This window comes from Phocoena sinus, chromosome 2, assembly GCF_008692025.1.
Source record: "Phocoena sinus isolate mPhoSin1 chromosome 2, mPhoSin1.pri, whole genome shotgun sequence".
NCBI lineage: Eukaryota > Metazoa > Chordata > Mammalia > Artiodactyla > Phocoenidae > Phocoena > Phocoena sinus.
Genome location: NC_045764.1, coordinates 2,446,656 through 2,469,944, shown reverse-complemented (window position 1 = coordinate 2,469,944; position 23,289 = coordinate 2,446,656). Strand labels below are relative to the sequence as shown.

At 43.8% G+C, this 23,289-nt stretch overlaps 1 protein-coding gene across 7 annotated transcripts in view; it reads right to left on the bottom strand.

The window, feature by feature from the left end:
- The window catches only part of SVIL (supervillin), a 245,350-nt gene that overhangs the window by 87,809 nt on the left and 134,252 nt on the right, over positions 1 to 23,289 (bottom strand). For all 7 annotated transcript variants that reach the window (XM_032618924.1, XM_032618914.1, XM_032618919.1 and 4 more), the window contains 4 exons: positions 13,611 to 13,668; positions 7,966 to 8,057; positions 1,769 to 1,826; positions 1,503 to 1,654 (listed from right to left, as the gene is read on the bottom strand). In XM_032618924.1, the coding sequence (XP_032474815.1) occupies positions 1,503 to 1,654; positions 1,769 to 1,776 (160 nt within the window). In that variant the 5' untranslated portion in view covers positions 1,777 to 1,826; positions 7,966 to 8,057; positions 13,611 to 13,668. The remainder of the gene's footprint in view (positions 1 to 1,502; positions 1,655 to 1,768; positions 1,827 to 7,965; positions 8,058 to 13,610; positions 13,669 to 23,289) is intronic.

Sequence of the window (23,289 nt, the reverse complement as noted above, 5' to 3'; positions counted from 1 at the left end):
TCCTGTTTCTCAAAAAAAATTTTTTTAATTAAATTAAAAATTGCCTTTGATTACTAGAAAAAGAGGATGCATGCATTTTTCAATTATTTAGTAGCCATTTGTATCATTATCTTTTTCTTCTCTGGAATATCTGGTCAAGCTTACTGCTCTATATTCTTTTGATTCACAGTGTCATTTTTATTGTTTTGTGTAAAATTTTATAGGAATATGAGCTCTTTATCTTCTTCATGGATATTTTTAAACTTCCTTAATTTTTTGTGAAGTCAAAGATTTTCTTTGAAGCACAGATGTTAATTATTATGTAGTCAAGTCAATTGACCTAGTCATTGGTGATTTCTACAGCTGTTTCAGTGTTTTGAAAGTCCTTTTCCATTCAGCTGGAACTAAATACTCACCTTTGTTTTCGTGTTTTTAATTATTCTCTTAAAATTAATCGTGATTAATTGGACCTTATTTTTGTTTTGGGTAGGAAGTGAGGAGGGGGCATAGTTCCTCCCCACTGCTATCCCATTTTTCCCATTACCGGTTTATTAAATAATTCTTCCTTTTCTTACTAACGTGATGCTTCAATGATCATATAATGCATGGATTAACATGTTATATACACTGGGGTTTATTTCTGGCCATATATCTTGGTACCCTGTCTACTCTTGCTTCTTCACGTATGTAAAAAAGAATCTTAGTTCTCTAGTTTTCTGACCACAGAAAACAAGAAACTGTAGAGACAGGCAAACTTATCACATCACGAAGGGAGACCAGCATCTCTCTCTGACGAAGGAACCAGAAAACACCGGATATAAGAGCAGCAGCACAGAGCCGCAGAGCCAGGGACGGGGAGGGCAGGAGGGGCAGCCCCACGCGCGTCACCCTCTTCCGAGGTCACGTGGATTATCTGATACTACAGTAACGTCTGAGTAACCAAGGAAAAGCTGTCATGTCTGACATACTGTTTAACATGAGATAGATACACAATGCATTTAAAATTACACCTATTAAAATAACTTAAATAGGATGCTTAAACACACAGAGTAAGAGCCCCAGTCATTCGAGGTCCAGCTTTGCTCTTCCAGGCTCCCTGCCGAGAGCAACGCTGTCCTGTGCTGGGCATCTGGGCATTCTATTTAAATCTACTGTAAGAGATGCCTGTCTTAGCCCTTTCCCAAACAAACCTGAGGGTCTCTGACAGCTGGGGCCCTAAGCGGGTGGAGAGAGAGACACAGTTCCTGCCCTGGGATGGTCTGGGGCGGTGTGCGTGGGGGGTGGAGGTGCGGGAGACAAATGACTGGGCATCAATTAACCAACTGGGGGGTCATTTCTGTGACACTGGAGGACCACACCTGGGGCGTGTGGCAGAGCTGACACAGGTGTTGCTGCTGGTTTGAACAAACCCACAGATTTAATACACATTTTACATCTACACAATTCACGCTCTTGGAACATCTCATTTTCCAGCAGTGCTGGATAGAAAAGGCTGATGACGGGCCGCCGGGCCGCAAGCTCACCGATGTGAGGACTGGCTGGGTCTGTGGCGCGCGTGTATCTGGGCAGGTCCTCCTCCAGCAGACGATGACTCACTAAGCCCGTGCAGCTCTGCAAGAGGATGGGCTGCGTGTCGGCTTCGATTCCTTCTAGGCGCCTGGCAATTCTTTCTTTTCTGTGCAAGACACCAGCAAAGGCGTGGTGAGCCACGGACATCAGTTCTCAGGCAACACTGGACACTGCTTTGCAAACTCTTCTACTTCCTCATTACGTACAACGAACGCCTTACCTTTTCATGTCTGAAAATTCTTTCCTCTTTGGTTCAAAGAGTTTTCTTAATTCTGCAACTAAAATGAGACAATAAAGAAGAAAAAGACAGTCCAGTGTTTAGTCGTCATGCGTTCATTTTGTTCATTCATTGATTGTTCATGGCTCCCACGCAACAGTGACACACAAAACGGACACAGTTCCTGCAGACTGTCTTCTAAGAGGGGGAGGCAGATGCCAGATGAGTACGTGTACACACACACACGCACACACACACACACACACACACACGTCACAGGCTGGTCTAAGAAGTAGAACCATGGAGTAATAAGAGTGAGTTCTATTCCATCCAGGGGAGCCAGAGGAAGCCTAGCCCTGAATCCCTCTCCAGCCAGCACAAATCTCGCTACCTGTTTTTCAGTTTTATTAGGTTTAGAACAGCAGTTCAAGCTTTCCATCATGCAAAACTGCAAACGTGCAAAAGTAGAGACTAAAGTACTATGAACCCCCATGTGCCACCAGCAAGCCCCACCGGTCAGGAGCTCACACCACTCCTACGTCACCCATCACTGACCTGTAGAGATCTGTAACTACCAGGTGGGGTTTCTAACGGTGCGTGACTGCACACCTTGATCAACTACAGTTTAGATTAACCCAGTTCCTATGCCTCCCCTTACAGGCTTTCCCTGGAAGGAAATCTTAACATTTGCTTCCCGGCTGTAATTCAGGTGGACGATGGAAAATGTAATGGCCCCTACTCTCCCGGCAACGCTGGGAGATCGACGAGCGTCCTACTCATGTTGCGAGGGTCTCCCGTGACACTGGCCACAGAGATATTGCACTGAGAGGCCAATGGTTTCTCTGGAGAAATGGCCAAACTTGGCAGAGAATCGAGGTCTCTCTCCTCGTGTCCTCCTCAATCACGTGAATTCATAAGGGCTCGTCTGACCAGCTCCCACCGAGGTCCTAGGAACAGAGGGCTGTGACAGCCCTGGGGCCCACGAAACATTTGCAAGGCTGAGTCAAAGCCGAAACTCACAGGATAGGGTATGAGTGCACAGAATTTAATTTTCAGCTGCTTCAATTTCCATTGGATTGTTTTAAGCGGTTATTTTTATTTTTGGCTCTGCCGCGTGGCTTGTGGGATCTCAGTTCCCCGACCAGGGACTGAATCCAATCCACGGCAGTGAGAGCCCCGAATCCTAACCACTGGACCACCAGGGAAGTCCCTAAGTGGTTATTTTTAGTAGTGAGTCAAAACCTCACATGTGCGTGCACACACGACTTTTATACTGTCCTTTGACTGTGTTCAGAGATACCAGCCATCTTTCTATTTATTAACTTGTTTTTAAATGACGGCCACCTGAACAGTTAGCTGGACTGACTGTTTTCAAAGGACAGTTGGCTTCACAAGTCTGTCCGTCCAGTGGCCTTCACAGGCACCAGTAGCTGGGGGTGGGCGTCTGGCTTCTCATGTTTGCTGTAAAAGGCAAGGGTTTGGTGACCATGGTACCTCCTGCCTTTGGAGGAAGTGTGGCTTAGAGCAGTGTCCCTGATCATTTACTGGGGAACAAAATAAGGTCATAAACCAAGCTATACTTTAAATGGGCCCGCGAGCTTGTTAATTCTTCGTGGAAATCTACAGTGAATCTTCTAGGAAAATAAAAAATCCCTCCAGTAAATAAGTTACCTCTCCGTCTATTCTTTCTAACAAATTAATTCTTGAGGACCAAGACCTGCCTCACTGCTACAGACACGAGACAACAGAGAAAAGAAATGGTGTGGAAGGCAAGAAGAAGGAACAGAGAGACATCTGGAGTTTGGTTTCCCTTCTCCAAGTCTACCATTTAAAAGCAAACTTAGTAAAACACACATGTAACGTAATTACTCAGGTATACCTATTCCATGTGAAAACATGTCGGTTGTATAAAAGAGAAGGATGCTTTATTTCAATGGCTGATGTGTGTGTGCACTTTTTTCATTCCTTTCCAGGAAACAGAACACCTTCATACGGGCACGTGCAGTCCTTATTAGGCAGCCCCCCTCCCGAGTTTTGGTTGGGTTTATTATAAAACACTGGAAAAGAAGCTAATACTAAAAAACCATGGGAATTGCCCCGACTGTGGAAACATGTCATCACTCCATGGATCAGGTATAGAGACCACGGACTCTTCTATCATTGTTATCTTCTGCCAGTCCTGAATATAGTTTATTATTATTTATAATCTCCCAAAAGGTTTCCTTCCTTTAAAATTTTTATATAATTTCAGACTCAGAAAAATTAAAAGACATCTTTCATACGTTAACATTTGTCACTACATTTGATTGAGTTTTTGACCCTCTTTTTCTCTCTCCATATGTATATTTTTGTGTATATACACATGCGTACAAATGCACATATTTACATATTAATCTTTCTGAATCATTTAAGAGTAGGCTGCAGCCTGATGCCCTTTTTACCTCTAAATTTTTCAGTGTCTATTTCCTCAAAACAAGGAATAAGAATTTTTTAAAAATTAGATGCAAAAGCCATAATTCAATTGATGGTATGCTGTGTCATATGTATATAACTAAAACATGGTTCAGAAAACAGTGATATTCATCAACATAAATCCAGAGAGAAACTAGCACAGCTGATCTAACTTCTGTTGTAACAAATTTTCTACTTCGCTTTCAAGTGCATTGAGACTTCTACCCTTTACACCTGGGATTTTAGTCCGCTGCCCTTGTCTCACAATACGGACTCTGTGAGTCTAGTTCTTCAGTTATTTCGGCTGGGCCTTGGGTTGGTCATTTTCCAAGTAAGGCAATTTAAGGGACTTTGACATCAGGGCTATAATACTTTATAAAAAATATTTAACTGCCTCATATACTTTGTAATAATATAGAATACCAATACTCAGGATGATTGGTTCTGTTAGGTGCTTTTTTTAGGAAACATGGTTTCTTCAGTTAGTTCTGAGAACAGGCTTTCTGGTCAAGTTATTGTTGAGTTCAGTCTCCCAAGCCTGAGTACAGCAGAATCTTCCAAAGAAGTGTAAGTGGCAGGGGGACTGCCAGGAACAGCTCTCTCCCTGCCTGCATTTGATACCACAGGCCAGATCCAGAATATTCTGAAGACTTCTCTTTCTTCTCCAGGAGTAAATCCCCTTTAACTTTTACATGTGGATGGCAGCCACTAATATAAAGACCAGCGACTTCTAAAATAAGTCATCACGCACCTAGAGGAACGAGGGGGAGACCTGATGGCTAAGAGAAGGGGTTTTTTGGGGAAAATAAAAATGTTCTAAAATTGACTCTGCCGATCAATGCACGATTATGTGACTCTACCAAAAGCCACTGAACTGCCCACTTTAAATGGATGCATTGTATGGTATAGGAATGACGTCTCAGTGAAACTGTTAAAAAAAAAAGGAGAGTCATATATTTGGTCCATTTCATAATTCCTTAATGGAAAATCTATTTTAATATGATATGTTTTACACAGGTAAAGCGTCTTAATCCCTTGATTACCTGTTTGTGACACACAGTTAAAGGAAGTTCCTTACAGAAAAATCAATGATCATTTTAGAGCTCAATTTCACGGAAGCAAAAACCCCTCACTAAATGAACAGGAAGAGACTTCTGTAAACTTATAAACATACATGAAACTCCATGCCACTAAAAGTCATAATCAATTCCTACTTTTAACCTGCTATTGCTAAGAACCGGGAGAATAACAAACGTGGAAGTGGAAAGTTCACTGGTTATACCTGGGTCTTTGCGACCATGCCTGCCCAAACTGAGAAACAGTAAAGACTGTAAAATAAGACTACGGGAATTTAGACGAAATTCAGGGGAACAGGGACTCTGACACTTTAAAAGCATGTTTTAAAGGCCTTGTTAACTTAGAAACATAAATCTGGTGAGTACATAAAGTTAATGATCTTTGATTGGTGAAAATCATGATTTTTATTACCAATTATGGCAACATGTTTAATTAAACTGGTTAATAAGCTTATGCATTTAAAATTTTTGATATATGTAGAGTTCCAAGTCGTTGAAGCTTAAGGAATCTAGGCTCTCATACTGTTCTTAATTTTTATGATCTTAATATTGTCTATTATTCATCAAGGAGCTGGGGGCAGGGGAGAGAGGAAGAGGGAAAACTTTAGCTTTATAATCAGTCAAGTCTAAGCTATCGCTAAAATCAAGTCGTTCATTCTTATTCTTTGCTTTGATCGTCTTCATAGACTTTTACATTTGGCTCAGATTAAATTGAGTTTGTCGTTCACGAACAGTCTTAAAAAATCAGAAGGACCTTTCCATTTCATACTTGGGGTTCCAGGTGGGAACCCTTCACGGCATCTGTCCTACCCTTGACTACGTGGCTTATGACCTGACTTGAACAGTTAACGCAGAACGAATGAGATCACAACGCAGTGCATTTCACCTCGACGTACTATGGACTATCAGAATTTTCCTTCTCCCACAAAATTTCACCCGCCTCCTTGTAATTCTAGACATTCTTCTTAACTTTGGCCTCCGGAGCAACATAGAATAAGCCTCCATTTCAGCTGACAGTGTTGTTAAGTACTTGAAAACTGAAAAATTTTCCCTGTTTGTTTCCACCGGGCCAGATCCCTGGGGTCCTTCAAGTATCCATCTTTGTCACCCTGTGTCCGGGCGTACGACCCACTCAGTTCCTAATGATACATGCAAATTTGCCAGTGGGCCTGTATAAACTGGATTTCGTTTCTATTAAAAGACTATTTTTTTTCTGGTCTAATTTCTTCTGGGCTTGATCTCATGTGTTTTGTTGCTGCTTTTTTTTTTTTTTTTTGGTTTTGTTTTTTTTCAGAATAGAAAAAAATTCTGACTTCTCACCAAAGCTGTTTCTTTTTTTAACTTATTTTTTATTGAAGTATAGTTGTAGAGTTGATTTACAATGTGTCAGGTGTACAGCAAAGTGATTCAGTCATATATATATATGACTTTGCAGATGCTTTTCTATCGTAGGTTACTACAAGATACTGAATATAGTTCCCTGTGCTATAGGTCCTTGTTGTTTATCTATTTCATATATAGTAGTGTGTATCTATTAACTCCAAACTCCTAATTTATCCCCACCCCCCACCCCTGCTTTCCCCTTTGGTAACCATAAGTTTGTTTTCTACGTCTGTGAGTCTGTTTTGTAAATAAGTTCATTTGTATCAGTGTTTAGATTCCACATATAAGCGATATCTGATATTTGTCTTTCTCTGTCTGACTTCACTTCGTATGATCATCTCTAGGTCCAGGCATGTTACTGCAAATGGCATTATTTCATTCTTTTTTATGGCCGAGTAGTATTCCATCGTATGTATGTACTGCATCTTCTTTATCCACTCCTCTGTCAATGGACATTTAGGTCACTTCCATGTCTTGGCTACTGTAAATAGAGCTGCTATGAACACAGGGGTGCCGGAATCTTTTTGAATTAGAGTTTTCCTCTTTTCTGGGCATATGCCCAGGAGTGGGATTGCTGGAAAAGCTGCTTCCTCTGAAGTAAGGGTTACGCAGCTCATCTGGGATGAAGACAGCTTGTGAGCTGGCACTCCCCTGCGTCAGTGTTACATCTGGTAGAAACGAAGTCCAGGTAACGTTCACGTCATCTCACGGGCAGAACTAGGCACATGGGCTGGTGGCTGATGCACGTATGTGACTGCTTATGCGTCTAACCCAATGAACATACGAATTCGCCAAACGTGTGAGTACCTACTTGGGTGAGAAGAGAGATGTTTCCGATGCAGTCTGCACTGCTTGCCCAGTGTGTACCCCAGTTGGGAGCTGAGAGATATCAAGTGTAAATGCCTTTCCTAGCACTGGAAAGCGTCAGGGGCTGGAAGCAGTGGGAAGGGGTGGAGAAGAAATGGGCAAATGAGCGGAACCCACCACCCGTGGAGAAGGTGAAAGGTAGGAGAGAGATGAGGTGAGGCTGATTCTAGAAGCCCGCTCTCATCCTCGGCACCAGCCTCCAGTGAAAACCTGAGGTTGCCTGAAGCGAAAGGAGGGAACTTGTGGAAAGGTGAGGTCTAACCATGCAACAAGAGAGGTACTTTGAGGTTGATTCCTGGAAGAGACAGAAAGGTGCACAGAGGAGAGCAGAGCTGGAGGTCAGCGTAGGGGCCTCCTTCAAGAAAGTCAGGTCACACAACACTTATACACACTGGACACTTGTCAACCATCTAGAAGCCTCACCTTTAGGGAGGGCAGCTAAAAGCTGAGCATCGATTCCTCTTTTGTGGTTAGCAAGCGGTTCTTTGTCTTCAAGCAAGAACTCTTCCTGAAAGCTAAAAAGAATTCCATTAAGAAAATGTCTAAAGTCATTTTAAACCCCGGTATCTGATATGAACCCAAACAGTGCAGAATGTAAAAATTATGCTACTGTTATACATAGTTAAACATGTGTGTGTAGATCACAAGTGAAAAGTTTTATTTGGGGGAGTTAACTGGTACCTTTTCTCAATTATTTATGATTTTGCTAATATGATTTTTGGGTGCAGCTAAATAATCACATCAGCATAGGCGGGGGCGTGGCCTAGGGGAGTGAAAACATGGCTGCGCTGGGAGTCCGATGCCTTGGTTCAGACCGACCACCTCTTCAAGAGTCACCAAGAGCTGTGCAAGCTTGGATTACTCATTCAACCTCTCTGTGCTACAGCCTTCCTCAGAAAATCAGCAGCTTGTCTAGGTGATCTACATGCTTTCCTCTGGGTTGAAATCAAAGTAACAAATGCCTTCAAACGAACAAGAAATCAAAGCATGGTGAAGAGGTCTGAAAGGTTGATGAAAACTTGTCTGGGAAAAACAAGAATCGAAAAGGGGAGACGAAGAAAGGAACTGAGCGCTTGCTTCGCACTTGCCTTCTACAGGAAGCCATCCCGGGTAGGAGCTAGCTTCACAAGACCCTCTGGGGTGTGACCTCCTGAGCGCTGTGCCGGTGCAGGCTTAACAGCCGACTCCCTCCTCCGCCCACCCTGCCCGCAGCCCCGCAAAGCACCTGTTGGGCAGCATTGGCTGGTAGCGTAAACACTCCCCTCCCCTGGCACTGCCACTCTTCCAGCTCCCCCGTGGCTCAGTGACGGGGGCACACTCGCTGGGGGAGAGGGGTGCGAGCCAGTCCCAACACCCCCGGAACTACTGTCAGCCTCGGCTTCCGGATCACGAAACCGTTCGAGGCTTTGCCCATGCGGCAAGAACAGTACATGAGGCGCACATCTCGCTCAGGCTCCTACACTGTGTGCCGTCGCCCCAAGACTCAGTACCCACAAGTTCAAGGTCTCCGTGGGGACGTGGCTGGAGCTCGGCGAGACAGAGCTGCTGCCTCGCAGGAAGAAAACGAACCTAGGGAAACAGGAAACCCATCTTCCCCAGCGACACGATCACCTCTGGAGAGGCGGCAACAGGTCTGCAGACACACCCAGCGCGAAGCCGACCTTCCCTGTTGACGGTCCCCTGTCTGTGCTTGTGCCTGGCAAGGGTGCGTGTCCACAGAGGCCCGAGGGGAGACTGAGGAAGTGCTGTGCGTGCCATGTGAGGGGGCGCGTGGATTACCTACATCCCATACGTAAGTTAAATTAAATTTCAAGGATCGCCTGCACATTCCAAAATATGGCCATCCCGTCTTCCTAGAGCCAAGCTCATCTCAAACCTTAGTTATTGCTTATAAATGTGGAATGGGAATGGGTGATGAGTGCCACGTTCACATCAAGAGTCTTGAGAATGAGTAGTGTTTGTAAAGCACACTCCAGTTGGCCTGAAGATCCTAAGACACCTGCCGAGGTCAGAAACTAGGAATTAGCCCTGACTTCTCAAGAGTGAATCGTAACGCAGTGACCGTTCTCAGTGTTTTTATCAGAGGTATGATGTAGTCTAAACTTAAAAATCTGAACAACTGCAGAAAGGTACCCTACTTGAGGAATGGCACGCTATTTGAACTGACTGTTTAAATGCTTGGAATATCCGGAAGAAGTTCTGTACTGTCTTTGGGAAATGAAAATCTCAGGGAAAAAATCCTGTATTACAGTGAAATGATGCAGCCCCTGAAATAGTCAGGTCCTGTAGCCACTAACCTTGGGGTACAAATGTATTATCTCATATTTTCAAAAATAAACGTGTGTGTTTCTACTTTTCCCCTTTCATCTGCTCATCAAAAAGCTCGATGAAGCCGCTAATAAAGACTAAGAAACTACCCCCTAGTTAAACATTCTGCTGAACTTTTACAGAGTGGGGTTCACAAGCCATCACCCTACACCCCTGGCTTCACGCGCACTTACTTTCTTGAAACAAACTACAAATGTGTTTGTGCCGATGGGAAGGACAGCCTCTTACAGGTGGTCAGAAACCAATGGAAAACCAGGAGCACATTAGGAAAATCTCTCCGGCCTCCTTGCGTGGTTCACTGGAAATGCTGTTTCCGTGTGAATTCTCACCTCTCCTGCTTCCTTCCATCCTGGCTGAGTCCTGCTTCTGGTCTGGGCCTCAGTTTAAGGTTGTTTCCTTAAGAAAGAACCCTCTGACCCAGTGTCTGTCCCACCAGAGCCGAGTCTATATTACGCACCTCTGTTATTTTCTCTCGTGTTACCCTGTTTTCCTATTTACAGAACATATTACAAGTGGCTCACTTTAAATTACTGATTTTAAGAATATTTTTTAAAAATCAATAAACGTATAGGGAACGAATGAAGGAATGGCTCCAGTAAAATATTTCAGATGTCTAGTATGACTCGCTCTGAAGTGGTTTACGTACACATTTTATACACTGCTGATGTGATGGGGCAAACAGCGTTAGAGATACTGAGACTAATTAGAAGGGCACGTATTCAATCACATCAGTTATAAGCTTGCTTTCTCCCTCCCTTCCTTCCTTTCTTCCTCTCCTCCTTTCTTCTTTAGAATAACATATAATTGGGAAAGCATCTCTCCTTATTACCGTTGCCCACCTGGCATGCACGTATGAAAATATGTGTATGTTTGCCTGCGTATGAAGTATTCCATTTTTCAAGTCTCCATCTTCGAGCTAAACTTTTCTCATTGGAATCCACATGTCATCGTCACATTTTGTTCTTGCTTCTACTGCCTCTCTCTCCTGTGTCCACCAAACGGCTGCTAACTTCTGAGGAAGCAGATGAGCAGGTCGAACGAATAAGGAGGATGGGTCGGAACCAATGACCCTGACTTGAGATTGTCACAGAGCTGTGACTGACACAAGATCCCCCAAATCGACGTGGAACCAGGTTTTGAAAAAGGTCACGTCTCTGCCCTGGACTTTCGACGCCTGAGGGTATGAGGCAGCAGCGAAAATGCTTGCAAGACACGCTGGTAAAGAAGTATGGACTCTTCATGAATGAGTCACCCCTTCTGATCACCACGGCCGGTGAGACACTTACAAAGGCCGCCCCTCCCCCAAAGTCCTAACAGCGCGTCCTCTTGCTTTTCTGAATCAGAGGCACCCAGAGCAGCCTCACTGGTGGAGCCCATCTTCAGCTCACACAACTGGCGACTCCAAACCTAAGTTTTGGATGCTGGGTTGCTTTCTTCCTCATCGTCACCCACCCGGGGACCAGGGGTCTCCGCCTGGACAACCTCTGTGGGTCTTGGTGGGTTGCCACAGCTCCAGGTGGGATCCTCTATTTCAGCATGAAACTATCTCTCCATATATAATGAAGACATGCTACAGTCTTCATTTTTTGGAATTATAATTTCAAAAGCTTCTAGTATGAAGAAACACCTTTAATACGTCTTATTTACCTTCATCTCCTCTGAAATGGAGCTCACTCTTCATGACTAATTATTTTCATGCTTCTAGCTCTTTCCGTCTGCTTCAGTAATCTAAAAAGAGCTTGCCCTTTGCTTCCATGATAATTTTTTTTTAATGTGTCCCATTAACCTACTTAAATGCCCAGCAATAGCAACAAGGGGAAATTTTATTAAAGTGAGAGCAGGATATCCTGCTGTCATTACCTCCTATCTTTTACACAACGTGGGATACAGTATTACAGTAACTGTTCAGCATATCCACACAGTGAAGGGCTCCCCGACATCTGCTCACTCTTCTATTGCAGTTTAAGTTACAAGACAGATGAAATCCATTACCTCGTATTCTCACCTCTGGTGTCTGGGTGACTAGATTTCTTTGAAGGAGGCAGGTTCTTGTATTTCCAGCCCAGTTTACACTTAGGAGCATAGCAAGGGGGCCACTGTTTTAATAGGTACACGTGAAATAACACCGTTTTAGAACGGCTGTGTCCTCTGAGTCCCTCTCCACTGAAGTGACTGACCTGCATTCATAGTTCATACTTCTCCTTCCCAACTCCCTTCCTGTTGTTCCATTCTCTTAGTCACTTATTAGGTCTATTACAGCTAAACCAACCTGCTAGGGACGTATCGGGAATGAAGCTGCTGTGGCCTGAATGTCTGTGTTCCCCCAAATCCATAGGTTGAAATCCTGACACCCAAAGGTGATAGTATTAGGAGGTGGGGCCTTTGGAAGGTGATTAGGTCATCACGGTGGAGCCCTCATGAAAGAGATTAGCGCCCTTATAAAAAGAAACCCAGAGAGCTCCCTGGCCCATTCCACTAAGAGCAGATATAAGAAATCAGCAGTGGGCAACCCGGAAGAGGACCCTCACCCCACCGCGGTGCACCCTGATCTTGGACTTCCAGCCTCTGGATGTGAGAAATAAATTTCTATTGTTTATCAGCCACCCAGTCAATGGTAGCCTGGACGAACTAAGACATAAGCCTTAGCTTCTATTAAAAAGATGGAGAAGATGAGAAATACGGGAGATTGTGTCAAGCACCACAAGAGTGAGATTTCATGAGTCAGGTAAGACAACCTTACTGATAACTCTGCCTCCCCACCTGACGCCAAGATGTGCACGCAATTCATCAAAGCTTTACCCCGTCCAGTGCGTTCACTAAGGCCAATGCTAACATTTTCAAACGCAGAGCCAGGCTCCGCCTGACGAGGACAGCGGTGACACAACTGTTTATCCCGATGCTACTGAGATACAGACTTTTCAAGGAAAGAAACGATGTCTTACATAACACATTAGGAACAAGCACATCCGTGTGGAATGAGGGGTAGATCTGGGTTGGGTCCTTCTAGCATAATAAAGTGTATGTTGAAAGCCACACCTGGCTGTGTAAGAGATAGTTATTTTGTGCCTCTACTTGAAAATCTCAAAACCCGTTAGGGACAGCGATGTACTAGGAGGCACCTGAGATACAGCTGCCTTGTTTGGTACAAACTTTTAATTTTTGTATTATCTCATATCAGTTATGACGTACTGCATCAGGTAAATCAGATTAGCACCCATAACATCCTGCAGCCAATGGAATTGAAGTGCAGAAAGGTTAAGAGACCAGGCAGCAAGAACTCACCTGGACAGGGGAGTGGGTGGATGGGTGGAGGGAGGGAAGTAAGGGGAGAAGAAAGGGCAGAAGGAAGGGAGAGAGAGAGGAGGAACAGGCTAGATCCTTTCTTAAAAAATGAAGAGCTCCCTTACTCGAGGGATAGACTGCGAAAAGGACATCCCATGCTTAGAGGCAGGTGTGAGACAGAAAAGATAATAGCCCTTGACAAGTTTGTAATTATAGAGATACCAATAGCCGGTTTTGCAAATAGTTCCCATAAAAGGCATTAAACACAAAAAGAATCTTTGCTAGCTGAGTGTACTAAGTCAGCTCGCTTCGCATGTTTTAACGAGTCAAACTCTGGGGAAAAAAACATTTTTTTTTTCAAACATTTAAAACTCATGAATTAGGAATGTAGGAGAATAATTTCAAAAGCTCTTACAAATCTTCAAAACTTAAGATTCCTTGAGCAAAGACTACTTTACCTTGGAACTATTCTTTGACGTGGGAATCCAGCAAGGCTTACGTTTTTCTTGTTCAAATCTAAGGGGAAAGAAATAATATAAGATTGAAATACCCACACAGTCAGTTAAGACCAAAAGAAAACACTCCAATGGGAAAAAAAATTCTTCAGCCTCCCTTTGAGAGCATTTAAGAAAAAGGAAACCATGAACCAGAAATGTGAATACAAAAAGGACACCTTTATGAATCAAATTCCACCACATACATTTTGCTTAGGCAAGTATTTTTGGTTTTGGTTTTGGTTGATAGTAGCCAAGATACTCCATGGGTTAAAAAAAAAAAATTCTGGCATAGTTCAATGCTATCATTTAAATTCTCTATGGCTACAAGAGTAACTCAAAGCAATTAAATACTGAAAAACATGGATATTATCCTCAGGAAAAAAAAAAAAAAAAGGAGTGAAAAAAATTGAACAATTTTGGTCCAGGTAACCAGGAAGGTTGAAAGTCATCACTGCCTGATCTATTTGAGATGCTTTTAAAGAATGCATGGTGGGGGGCAGGCACGTGAGGGGCTGATGAATGGGGGGCGGGAGCACTTCAGGTGTGTTTTTATTGCCTTCATTAAGATCTAAATAATAACAATACATCGAATTCGCCACTTATTTATTTTTGAAGACAAGACACATATTATGCAAAGACAGCTGGTAACAATCCCATCCAGCAAAAACACACATTGAGTGAGTTGGTTAATGAAAACCAGGCACAGACAAATGTACAGCCAGCCTTGGGTAAGTAATCTGTTTTACAAGTTTTGGCATATAGCAACCGTTTGTCCACCCAGAAAACCACAATTAGACCACTTACAGAAATTCTTTCCCCCATGGAAATTCCTTTTACTGTTTAATATTTGGGGGCAGAAGCTTGAGGAAAAGGAGGTACAAGATATACCAGATGCCGACATGTCATTAGTCATTAAAATACACCCTGAATCCCGGAATTTGGAAATTCCGACCAACTAGAGACATACAGTAAAATGAAATGTATATTGCCAGTTAAACATCTAGGCTTTTCTGCTAATTACACAAATATCTTTGTGTCACATTTAGAAAAAGAGAACTCAGTTCGAAAAGCTATCAAAGCACAGGGAGATCAGCTTGGTGCTTTGTGTCGACCTAGAGGGGTGGGATAGGGAGGGTGGGAGGGAGGTTCAAGAGGAAGGGGATATGGGGACATATGTATGCGTATAACTGATTCACTTTGCTGTACAACAGAAACTAGCACAGCATTGTGAAGCAATTATACTCCAATAAAGATGTTAAAAAAAAAAAAAAGCTATCAAATACTGTAGAAGAAAATTCCTGAATCTGATGCCTCAACTGTTCAAATCACTTCCTAATCGTGCATTTGGGCTAGAAAATGCTTTTATAGACAATGGCTGAATTTCCAATGTGTCATTCAAGATAACCTAAGCATCTCCTTTTGGTTCAATCAGTGAACTGAATCTGAGATGTCACTTCAGTAGTTACACCGAAAGCACATCTTTTCCTCTGGGCTCAAAAGGAAGCCGCTAAAAAGACAACATTTTGTTCCAAACAGTCTCCCATGAAGATTTCGTAAAAAGACAACCACCACTGCCTACTGGAAATAATTTAGTAGATATAACATTTGGTTTAGAAAAATATTTTAGCCAAAGTACAGCACATCCAGAACTTAATCCAAAGTTTGGGCATTCCAATTTAATCTGCAGTGTTTCCTCCATAAAGGCTTTAGGGGTTTAGCAATATCTTTAACTTACAACAGAAAAAAAAAAGTCATGTTTCTCAGCAATCACAAGATAAGCTAACTTATCAAGTCAATGAGACATTTAAGGTATCCTTTGAGAAAACCACAGAACCGTGTAACAGGGGCATCCAAGATACGATGGAGAATGCAAGACGTTCCCAACGTCACGAAATAGACACTTCAGTGCATTTTGCATTTCTCTTGCCTTACCTTGTTTCTCAGAGAACTTGAAAGCTCCCAAGTAGCTAGAAATCCCTGGGCTTCTGAACATGGTTGCACACAGAAAGTTCAGGGACAGAGCCTGCTCCACACCTAATTCTCAACCAGCCACGGCCTGCGGCCTGTCTGAGCAAAACTAGGTTGAGCTTTTCCCAGCGCAGGGCTACAGCAATCAGGCACTGGTGTCCTTGACAGTATAGTAAACGCAAAGCAAGAGACTGCAGGCTAGGAGAGCTCAAACCCCGTAATCAGATTACAAGCAGAAATTAGGCCTGTGGATGCTGAAATAGACTGGATTCCAGGGATGGGACATTTATGAGGTTACTACTTCAAAGCCATGGGCAAATCACAGCTTCCGCTTAGGAGACAATGCCGTAACCTAACTACCATGGGGAGAGTCAGGACAACTCCTCCCTGACTTAAAAAGAAACAAACAAATAAAAACGAAACCATACAAAGCCTCTCCATGTACTGGGAAGAAGGGAAGACTCCTAACTATTCCCAGGCCGCTCCGAGTCTGGCTTTGGCTAAGTTCAATGAAATACTTTACCGAACAGGGAGCCAAAATCCCATAGTTAAGAGTTAAGATTATGAACAACATATGAGTGAAATTGTGGGAAAAGAAAGGACAGATATTACTAGAGGTTCAAAGATTTTAATTTGAGACAGAAGCTCTTAAGAATTACTTATTCCACTGACCCTGTTTATTTTACTTTTTAAAAAAACATTTTTAAATTTATTTATTATTTATTTATTTTTGGCTGCATTGGGTCTTCATTGCGGTGTGTGGGCTTCTCATTGCGGTGGCTTCTCTTGTTGCGGAGCACGGGCTCTAGGCGCGCAGGCTTCAGCAGTTGTGGCTCGCAGGATCAGTAGTTGTGGTGCACGGGCTCCAGTAGTTGTGGCTCATGGGCTCAGTAGTTGTGGCTCATGGGCCCAGTAGTTGTGGCTCATAGACTCTAGAGCTCAGGCTCAGCAGTTGTGGCACGCAGGCCTCAGTAGTTGTGGCTCGCGGGCTCAGCAGTTGTGGTTTGTGGGCTCTAGGGCTCAGGCTCAGTAGTCATGGCACACGGGCTTAACTGCTCCCCGGCATGTGGGATCTTCCCAGACCAGGGCTCGAACCCGTGTCTCCTGCATTGGCAGGTGGATTCTTAACCACTGCGCCACCAGGATGTGAGAACTTCAGTTTTGTAGTAAACCCAAACCTGCTTTAAGGACATTTTTTAGAGCAGGTTTGGGTTTACTACAAAAGCGAAGTTCTCACATACTCCCCACCCCACACGTACACAGCCCTCCCCATCTTCGACATCTCCCACCAGATGCTATATGTTACCAAGGGTGAACCCTGGTAACACTGATATCATAATCATCACAGTTTAACCGCAAGGTTCACTCTTGGTGTTGTACATTCTATGAGCTTGGACAAACATACAATGACACGTACCCATCGTTTTCTCTGCCCTCGAAATCCTCTGCACTCTGCCTATTCATCTCCCTCCCTTGGAGACCACTGATGTTTTTCTGTCTCCATAGTTCTGCCTTTTCCAGAATGTCATAGAGTTGGAATCATACAGTACGTAGCCTTTTCAGATCAGCTTCTTTCACTTTGTATGTAGTATGCACTTAAGGGTGCTTCCACGTCTTTTCATGGCTTAACAGCTCATTTCTTTTTTTTTTTTTTTTTTTTCTGCAGTACACGGGCCTCTCACTGTTGAGAACTCTCCCGTTGTGGAGCACAGGCTCCGGACACGCAGGCTCAGCGGCCATGGCTCACGGGCCCAGCCGCTCCGCGGCATGTGGGATCTTCCCGGACCGGGGCACGAACCCGTGTCCCCTGCATCGGCAGGCAGACCCCCAACCACTGCGCCACCAGGGAAGCCCAGCTCATTTCTTTTTAGTGCTGAATAATATTCTGGATTATAACTGGGTGTAGCACAGTTTATTTTTCCATTTGCCTACTGAAAGACATCTTGGTTGCTTCCAAGTTTGGGCAGTTATGAATACAGCTGCTCTAAACATCCACTGTAGGTTTCTGTGTAGGCTATACATTTTCAGCTCCTTTGGGCAAATACCAAGGAGTGTGGTTGTCGGATTTCACGGTAAGAGCGTGTTTAGTTTTGTAAGGAGCTGCCGAAGTGTCTCCCAGAGTGGCTGCACCATTGCGCCCCCCCCAGCAGCGACGAGCGCTCCTGTTGCTCCCCAGCCTCTCGCCAGCATCGCGTGGCGTCAGTGCTCTGGTTCTGGCCACTCTGATAGGTGTGTCGTGGCATCGTACTGTTGCTTTCATTTCCATCTCCCTGATGACCTATGGTGTGGAGCACCTTTTCAAGGGCTTATCTGCCATCTGTATCTATTCCTTGGTGAGGTGTCTGTTCAGGTCTTTGGCCCAAATTTTATTCAGTTGTTTGTCTTCTTATTGTTGAGTTTTAAGAGTCTTTTGTATATTTTGGATAACAGTTCTTTATCGGATGCATCTTTTGCAAATATTTTCTCCCAGTCTGTGGTTTTTCTAATTCTCTTGATATTGTCTTTCCCAGAACCGAAGTTTTTAATTTTAACGATGTGCAGCATATTATTTTTTTCATGGATCGTGTCTTTGGTGTTGCATCTAACAAGGCATCAGCATACCCAAGGTCATCGAGGTTTTCTCCTAGGTAATCTTCTGGCAGTTTTATAGTTTTGTGTTTTACATTTACGTTTATGATCCATTTTGAGTTATTTTCCATGCCGGGTGTAAGGTCTGTGTCTAGATTCTTTTTTTTTTTTTTAAACATGTGAATGTCCAGTTGTCCCAGCACCGCTGGCTGAAGAAACTATGTCTGCTCCATTGTTTTGCTTGGGAGTCTCTGCTCCTTTAGGTAAGACACGACTCCCTGTATCTGCCTGTATCGCTAATCTTAGAGGCAGTGGTTTGCTCCTCCCAATTCTTACGGACCCAAGAAGAACTGTTGATTTTTCAGTCTGCTCAGCTTTGTACTTGTTGTTGGGATGAAGTGGTGACTTCCAAGCTCCTTACATGCAGAACCGGAAATGCTGGAGTCTGCTGTTGATCTTTAACCGCAACGTGTAGCTGGTGGGGCTAAGCAGTGATAAGGCAACTCCAAGACAAACACGCAATGATTAGGGACTCTGACCATCTGACAGCCAAAAGGAGCACTGAAGAGAGCCTAGGACAATCGTCTCCTTCACAAGGTGAGGAGGAAACAGAGGACTAGAGAAGCAACTTGTGCTGGGTACACACTTGCTGAGTGATGGAGCCGTAGGGTCCTGAGGGGAGAGGTGGGATGGAGACATGATTTGCCCCCATTCACCGCCACCCCGCTCCAGGAGGCAGCGACCCTGAGTCGGTCCATCTTTGTATGTTTACTACTGAACACGTACCTGCTGCAGAGCTGGCCTGCAGTGGATGTTTGCTGAACGGTCATAGGAAATAATGGAATACTCTTTTCCTAAAGGCTAGAGGTGCCATTCTAAAATGATTTGCGTTGAATTTATATGCTGCTTTCAAGCCAGACTGATTTAAAATGATTTCTAAGCGACAAACTTCACGTGGAAAGGAAGACTTATGCGGCAAATTCATTAAGGCGCGGCAACGGAAGGCACACTGGCCACTCCATGGGGCAGCAGTGGCATTTGGCATTTTCTCTTTACCGCTGATCACTCCAACTCTCCTAAAGTTGGGATGAAATGGCAAATAGGGCGGGTGAAGAAAACTCAGCAAGGAACAACAGAAGCGCTCTGGATAGTCGAAGCGGAAACTTTATTGTCAGGCCATGGCTAAAGGAGGAGAAAGAAGGCAAAGGAGCTGTAGGAAAAAGAGGAGGGGGGACTGTAGGAGCAACTGATTCTGAAAATGAATAATTAGATAAGATGGAATGATGTCTGTGTTTATAAAGAACCCTTGGTAAAGAATTTCATTTATAAAGCACAGTATTTACAGTCCTGAAAACTACTCTCAATTAGAATTATCCTAAGTGACTCTAAATGTTTCTTTCGAATTATTATTATGGAATAATTCTGGCTTAAATTTTTAAAATGCAATTCCAGTACAGAATAAAATGAATTTGGATATTCTCTTTAAATTGGTCATGGGATCTTCCTAGGATGACCTACCTCACCCATCAGTTAGGATACAAAGCACACAGATTTAAATACGGCTTCATGGTTAAAAAGAAAAAGCACAAAAGTCTTTATTAAACTACGGATATGCAACTTGACCTATTTGAGTACCCCATCCATATGAAACCAGAAAAGACTACAAAGAAAGCTACATCTTACATCAGTAGAAAGTGGCCATGGAATTTTTTCATCCACTCTCCAATAATTAGAAATAATACTATGAATAATAATATAATAATTATATATTTAATAATTGTTATGTTATTTTAGGCTGGCTCTTTCACACAGGGAGCTGCAAAGTAGGCAACCGTTTCCTTACATCATTTTGTAGGTGAACATGTTCTACTGATCTGAAGAGAAAGCTGTAAGTTGTGACTGTGATTTTCTTAAATTTCAGGGAGAAGATATCTTTAATTTAAAACTGTGATGGTGCTGTACAGTGAGCCCCCTACAAACGAGCGAGTTCTGATCCTAAGTCCAACAAAGTCAGCCTAGGTACCCAACTGACACAATCAGCTATACGGTACTGTACTGTAATAGGTTTATAATACTTTTCACGCAAACAATACATAAAAAACAAACACAAAAGATAAACATTTTTAATCTCACAAAACAGTACCTCGGAAAGTACAGCAGAGCAGCACAACAGCTGGCACACGGGGGCACGTTCGCATCTTTGAAAGTTCGCAACTCGAACGTTCGTGTGTAGGGGAAATACCGCATTTCCTTTCCAGCAACATCATGGAATTACTGGTGGTACACGAGACACACACAATTCTCTGCCACTAGGTCCACTGAGAAACACTTCTTTTCCTTTTTCAAAGCGCTAAAACCTGCAATACTCAGAAGCAATTCTTTATGGAAGTAAAATATTTTATTGGATGTTTTTGAAGTTTTAATCTTGACGTTAAAAAGGAATGAAGCCAATGCTTAAGCTTCCGGTAGATGAGCATGCAGAAAAGCTGTGGCACGAGGGGCATCAATGTGTGAACGGGAGGGGCGGAGGGAGGTCGCCATCGCAGGCCTGGGCACGTCGTGTCAGGACGCGTGGGTGGTGGCTGGAGGGGCGCTAGATGACCAGGAAGGACTGTGGATGGGCCACCAAGATGCCGACGTCCCACAGTGGAATCAGTAAGACGACTGAACAGGCCTTGGTAAACCCAAAATCTTGGAGTCTGGGACAACTGGAGCTGAAGAGGCCTTTCTGATCACTTGCCCTTCTTTTTTATTTTTATTTTAAATTTTTAAAAAATTTTATTGAAGTATAGTTGGCTTATAATGTTGTGTTTGATTTCTGCCGTACAGCAAAGTGATTCAGTTATACATATACATACACTCTTTTTCATATTCTTTTCCATTATGGTTTCTCCCAGGATATTGGATATAGTTTCCTGTGCTATACAGTAGGACCTTGTTTTTCACCCATTCTATACATACTAGTTTGCAACTGCTAAACCCCAAACTCCCAATCCATCCTTCCCCGCCTTGGCAGCCACCAGTCTGTTCTCTATGTCTGTGAGTCTGTTTCTGTTTAGTAGAAAAGTTCATTTGTGTCATATTTTAGGTTCCACATAAAAGTGATATCGTATGATATTTGTCTGTTTCTTTCTGACTTACTTCCCTTTGTTGATAATCTCCAGGTCCATCCATGTTGCTGCAAATGGTATCATTTCATTCTTTTTTATGGCTGAGTAGTATTCCACTGTGTGTATATACATTCCCTGCATCTTCTTTATCCATTCCTCTGTCGACGGACGTTTAGGTTGTTTCCATGTCTTGGCTATTGTAAATAGAGCTACTATGAACACGGCGATGCATGTATCTTTTTAAATCACAGTTTTGCCCAGATATATGCCCAGGAGTGGGATTGCAGGATCGTAGGGTAGCTCTATTTTTAGTTTTCTGAGGACGCTCCGTGCTGTTCTCCGCAGTGGCTGCACCAGCTGACATTCCCACACCTGCCTTTCTTTTTGCACAGTGTCAGAGTACTCTCTCAGGACCACACAGCTCGTGGTGTGGCAATGCCAGGCTGGAAGTCCACACCCTCTCACTCTCCCCAGGGTGAGTCCCACATTAGCCTGGGCACAAAAGAACGGGGGTCACTGCTATAAACTCGTCCTGGACTGACGTCATGGTGTCCCCCAGCCCAAGAGCCCGGGTTGCCTTAATTGGCAAAAAGATCAGTCTGACCCCAAGAAGAGGAGGCAAGCCAGCTGCTGGCTGCTTTTTACAAATCTCACGTGATTTCCTGGTCTGGTTTTGGTGCCACAGATGTTCATCGAGACCAGGGCTGTTGACTCCAGACATGAGTAACTAGGGCATATCTGAGACCCAAAGCAAAGACGGAAGCCAACGTGCCTGGTGTGGGTGAGTGTCACGAACCAAGTAGGCGGCTGGTAAGTCTCTGATTTCTCCTCCCCTTCCCAAGGCCCTCACCTTATGGCAGAAGGACAAGGTACAGATGTTATTAGCAACTTTGAAGAGTGTATAGAACAGTGACTCAGGAATTCTACTTCTGGAAATGTACCCAAGGAAGGAGGAGAAGGATAGTTACCACAGTTGTGTTTATACACGTATAAAGCTGGAACCAGCCCACACAGGGGGCCGTGGAGAATGGGTAAACAAATCACACAAGAAAACCAGATCTGAAACTCCACTGGTGATCTGAACATCTTTCATGATATGTGAGATATACACACACACACACACACAGACCTTATCAAAAAGACAATAAACATCCCAAAGCATTAATTATCTCCCAACTCAGAGATAACACTCTCCATGTTTTCCCCTCTCTATTTCCAAAGTTTCCACAATAGGCATGAATAGCTTCTATAATTATCAAAACAATTAAGCACAAATGAAGATGAAGGTAAGAGGTCCTTCTGAGATCCCAAGGCTTAGAGCTGGCCTAAAAATCCAGGGCAAAATCATGATGGGAATTGTGCCCATGGGTCGATGGCACAAGGTCGAACCGCCCATTCCTTCTAAGCCTACTGTAAGCGTTTCTTGGCTATAAATAAAGCTGACCCAGAGACTGGCCAACGCCCTCAATGACATGCAACACAGGCTTTCTCAAACTTGACCCCGGGTGGGCCCTCCTTGAGACTCCTTCTAAAGTCGTCTTGTCTTTCCTGAAACGTGAGGCTATTACGGGGAGCATGAATATGGGTGCTGGGGGAGAGACAGGAAGAAAAGGTCAAAGATTCTCCAGGGATGTCTCGTAATGGGAGAACCCAGGGAGACGATTCTTGTTGCACAGCTGTGGACAATGTCACTAGGCGGCCAGGTAAGAAGGGTCACCTCCTCCCTTGCCAAGGTCCAAAGATAAGGTGTCGGATGACAAAGGATCAAGGTGTTAAACCCTGAGGGAGTGTGCTGCGTGGTCACGGCTGTGGCTAGACCGAGGGGCCGGCGGTCCTGTGGCGGGTTCTAGCTGAGGACATTCGTGCGACCCCGCAGGACAAGGGGCAGCTGTTCTTTGGGAGTCATCACCATGGTGGACGAAATGGAAACAAAGCCAGTGAAAAGGGAAAGAGCCAAGTACCGCCACTGGCAACTCAGCCATTTTTCTACCATA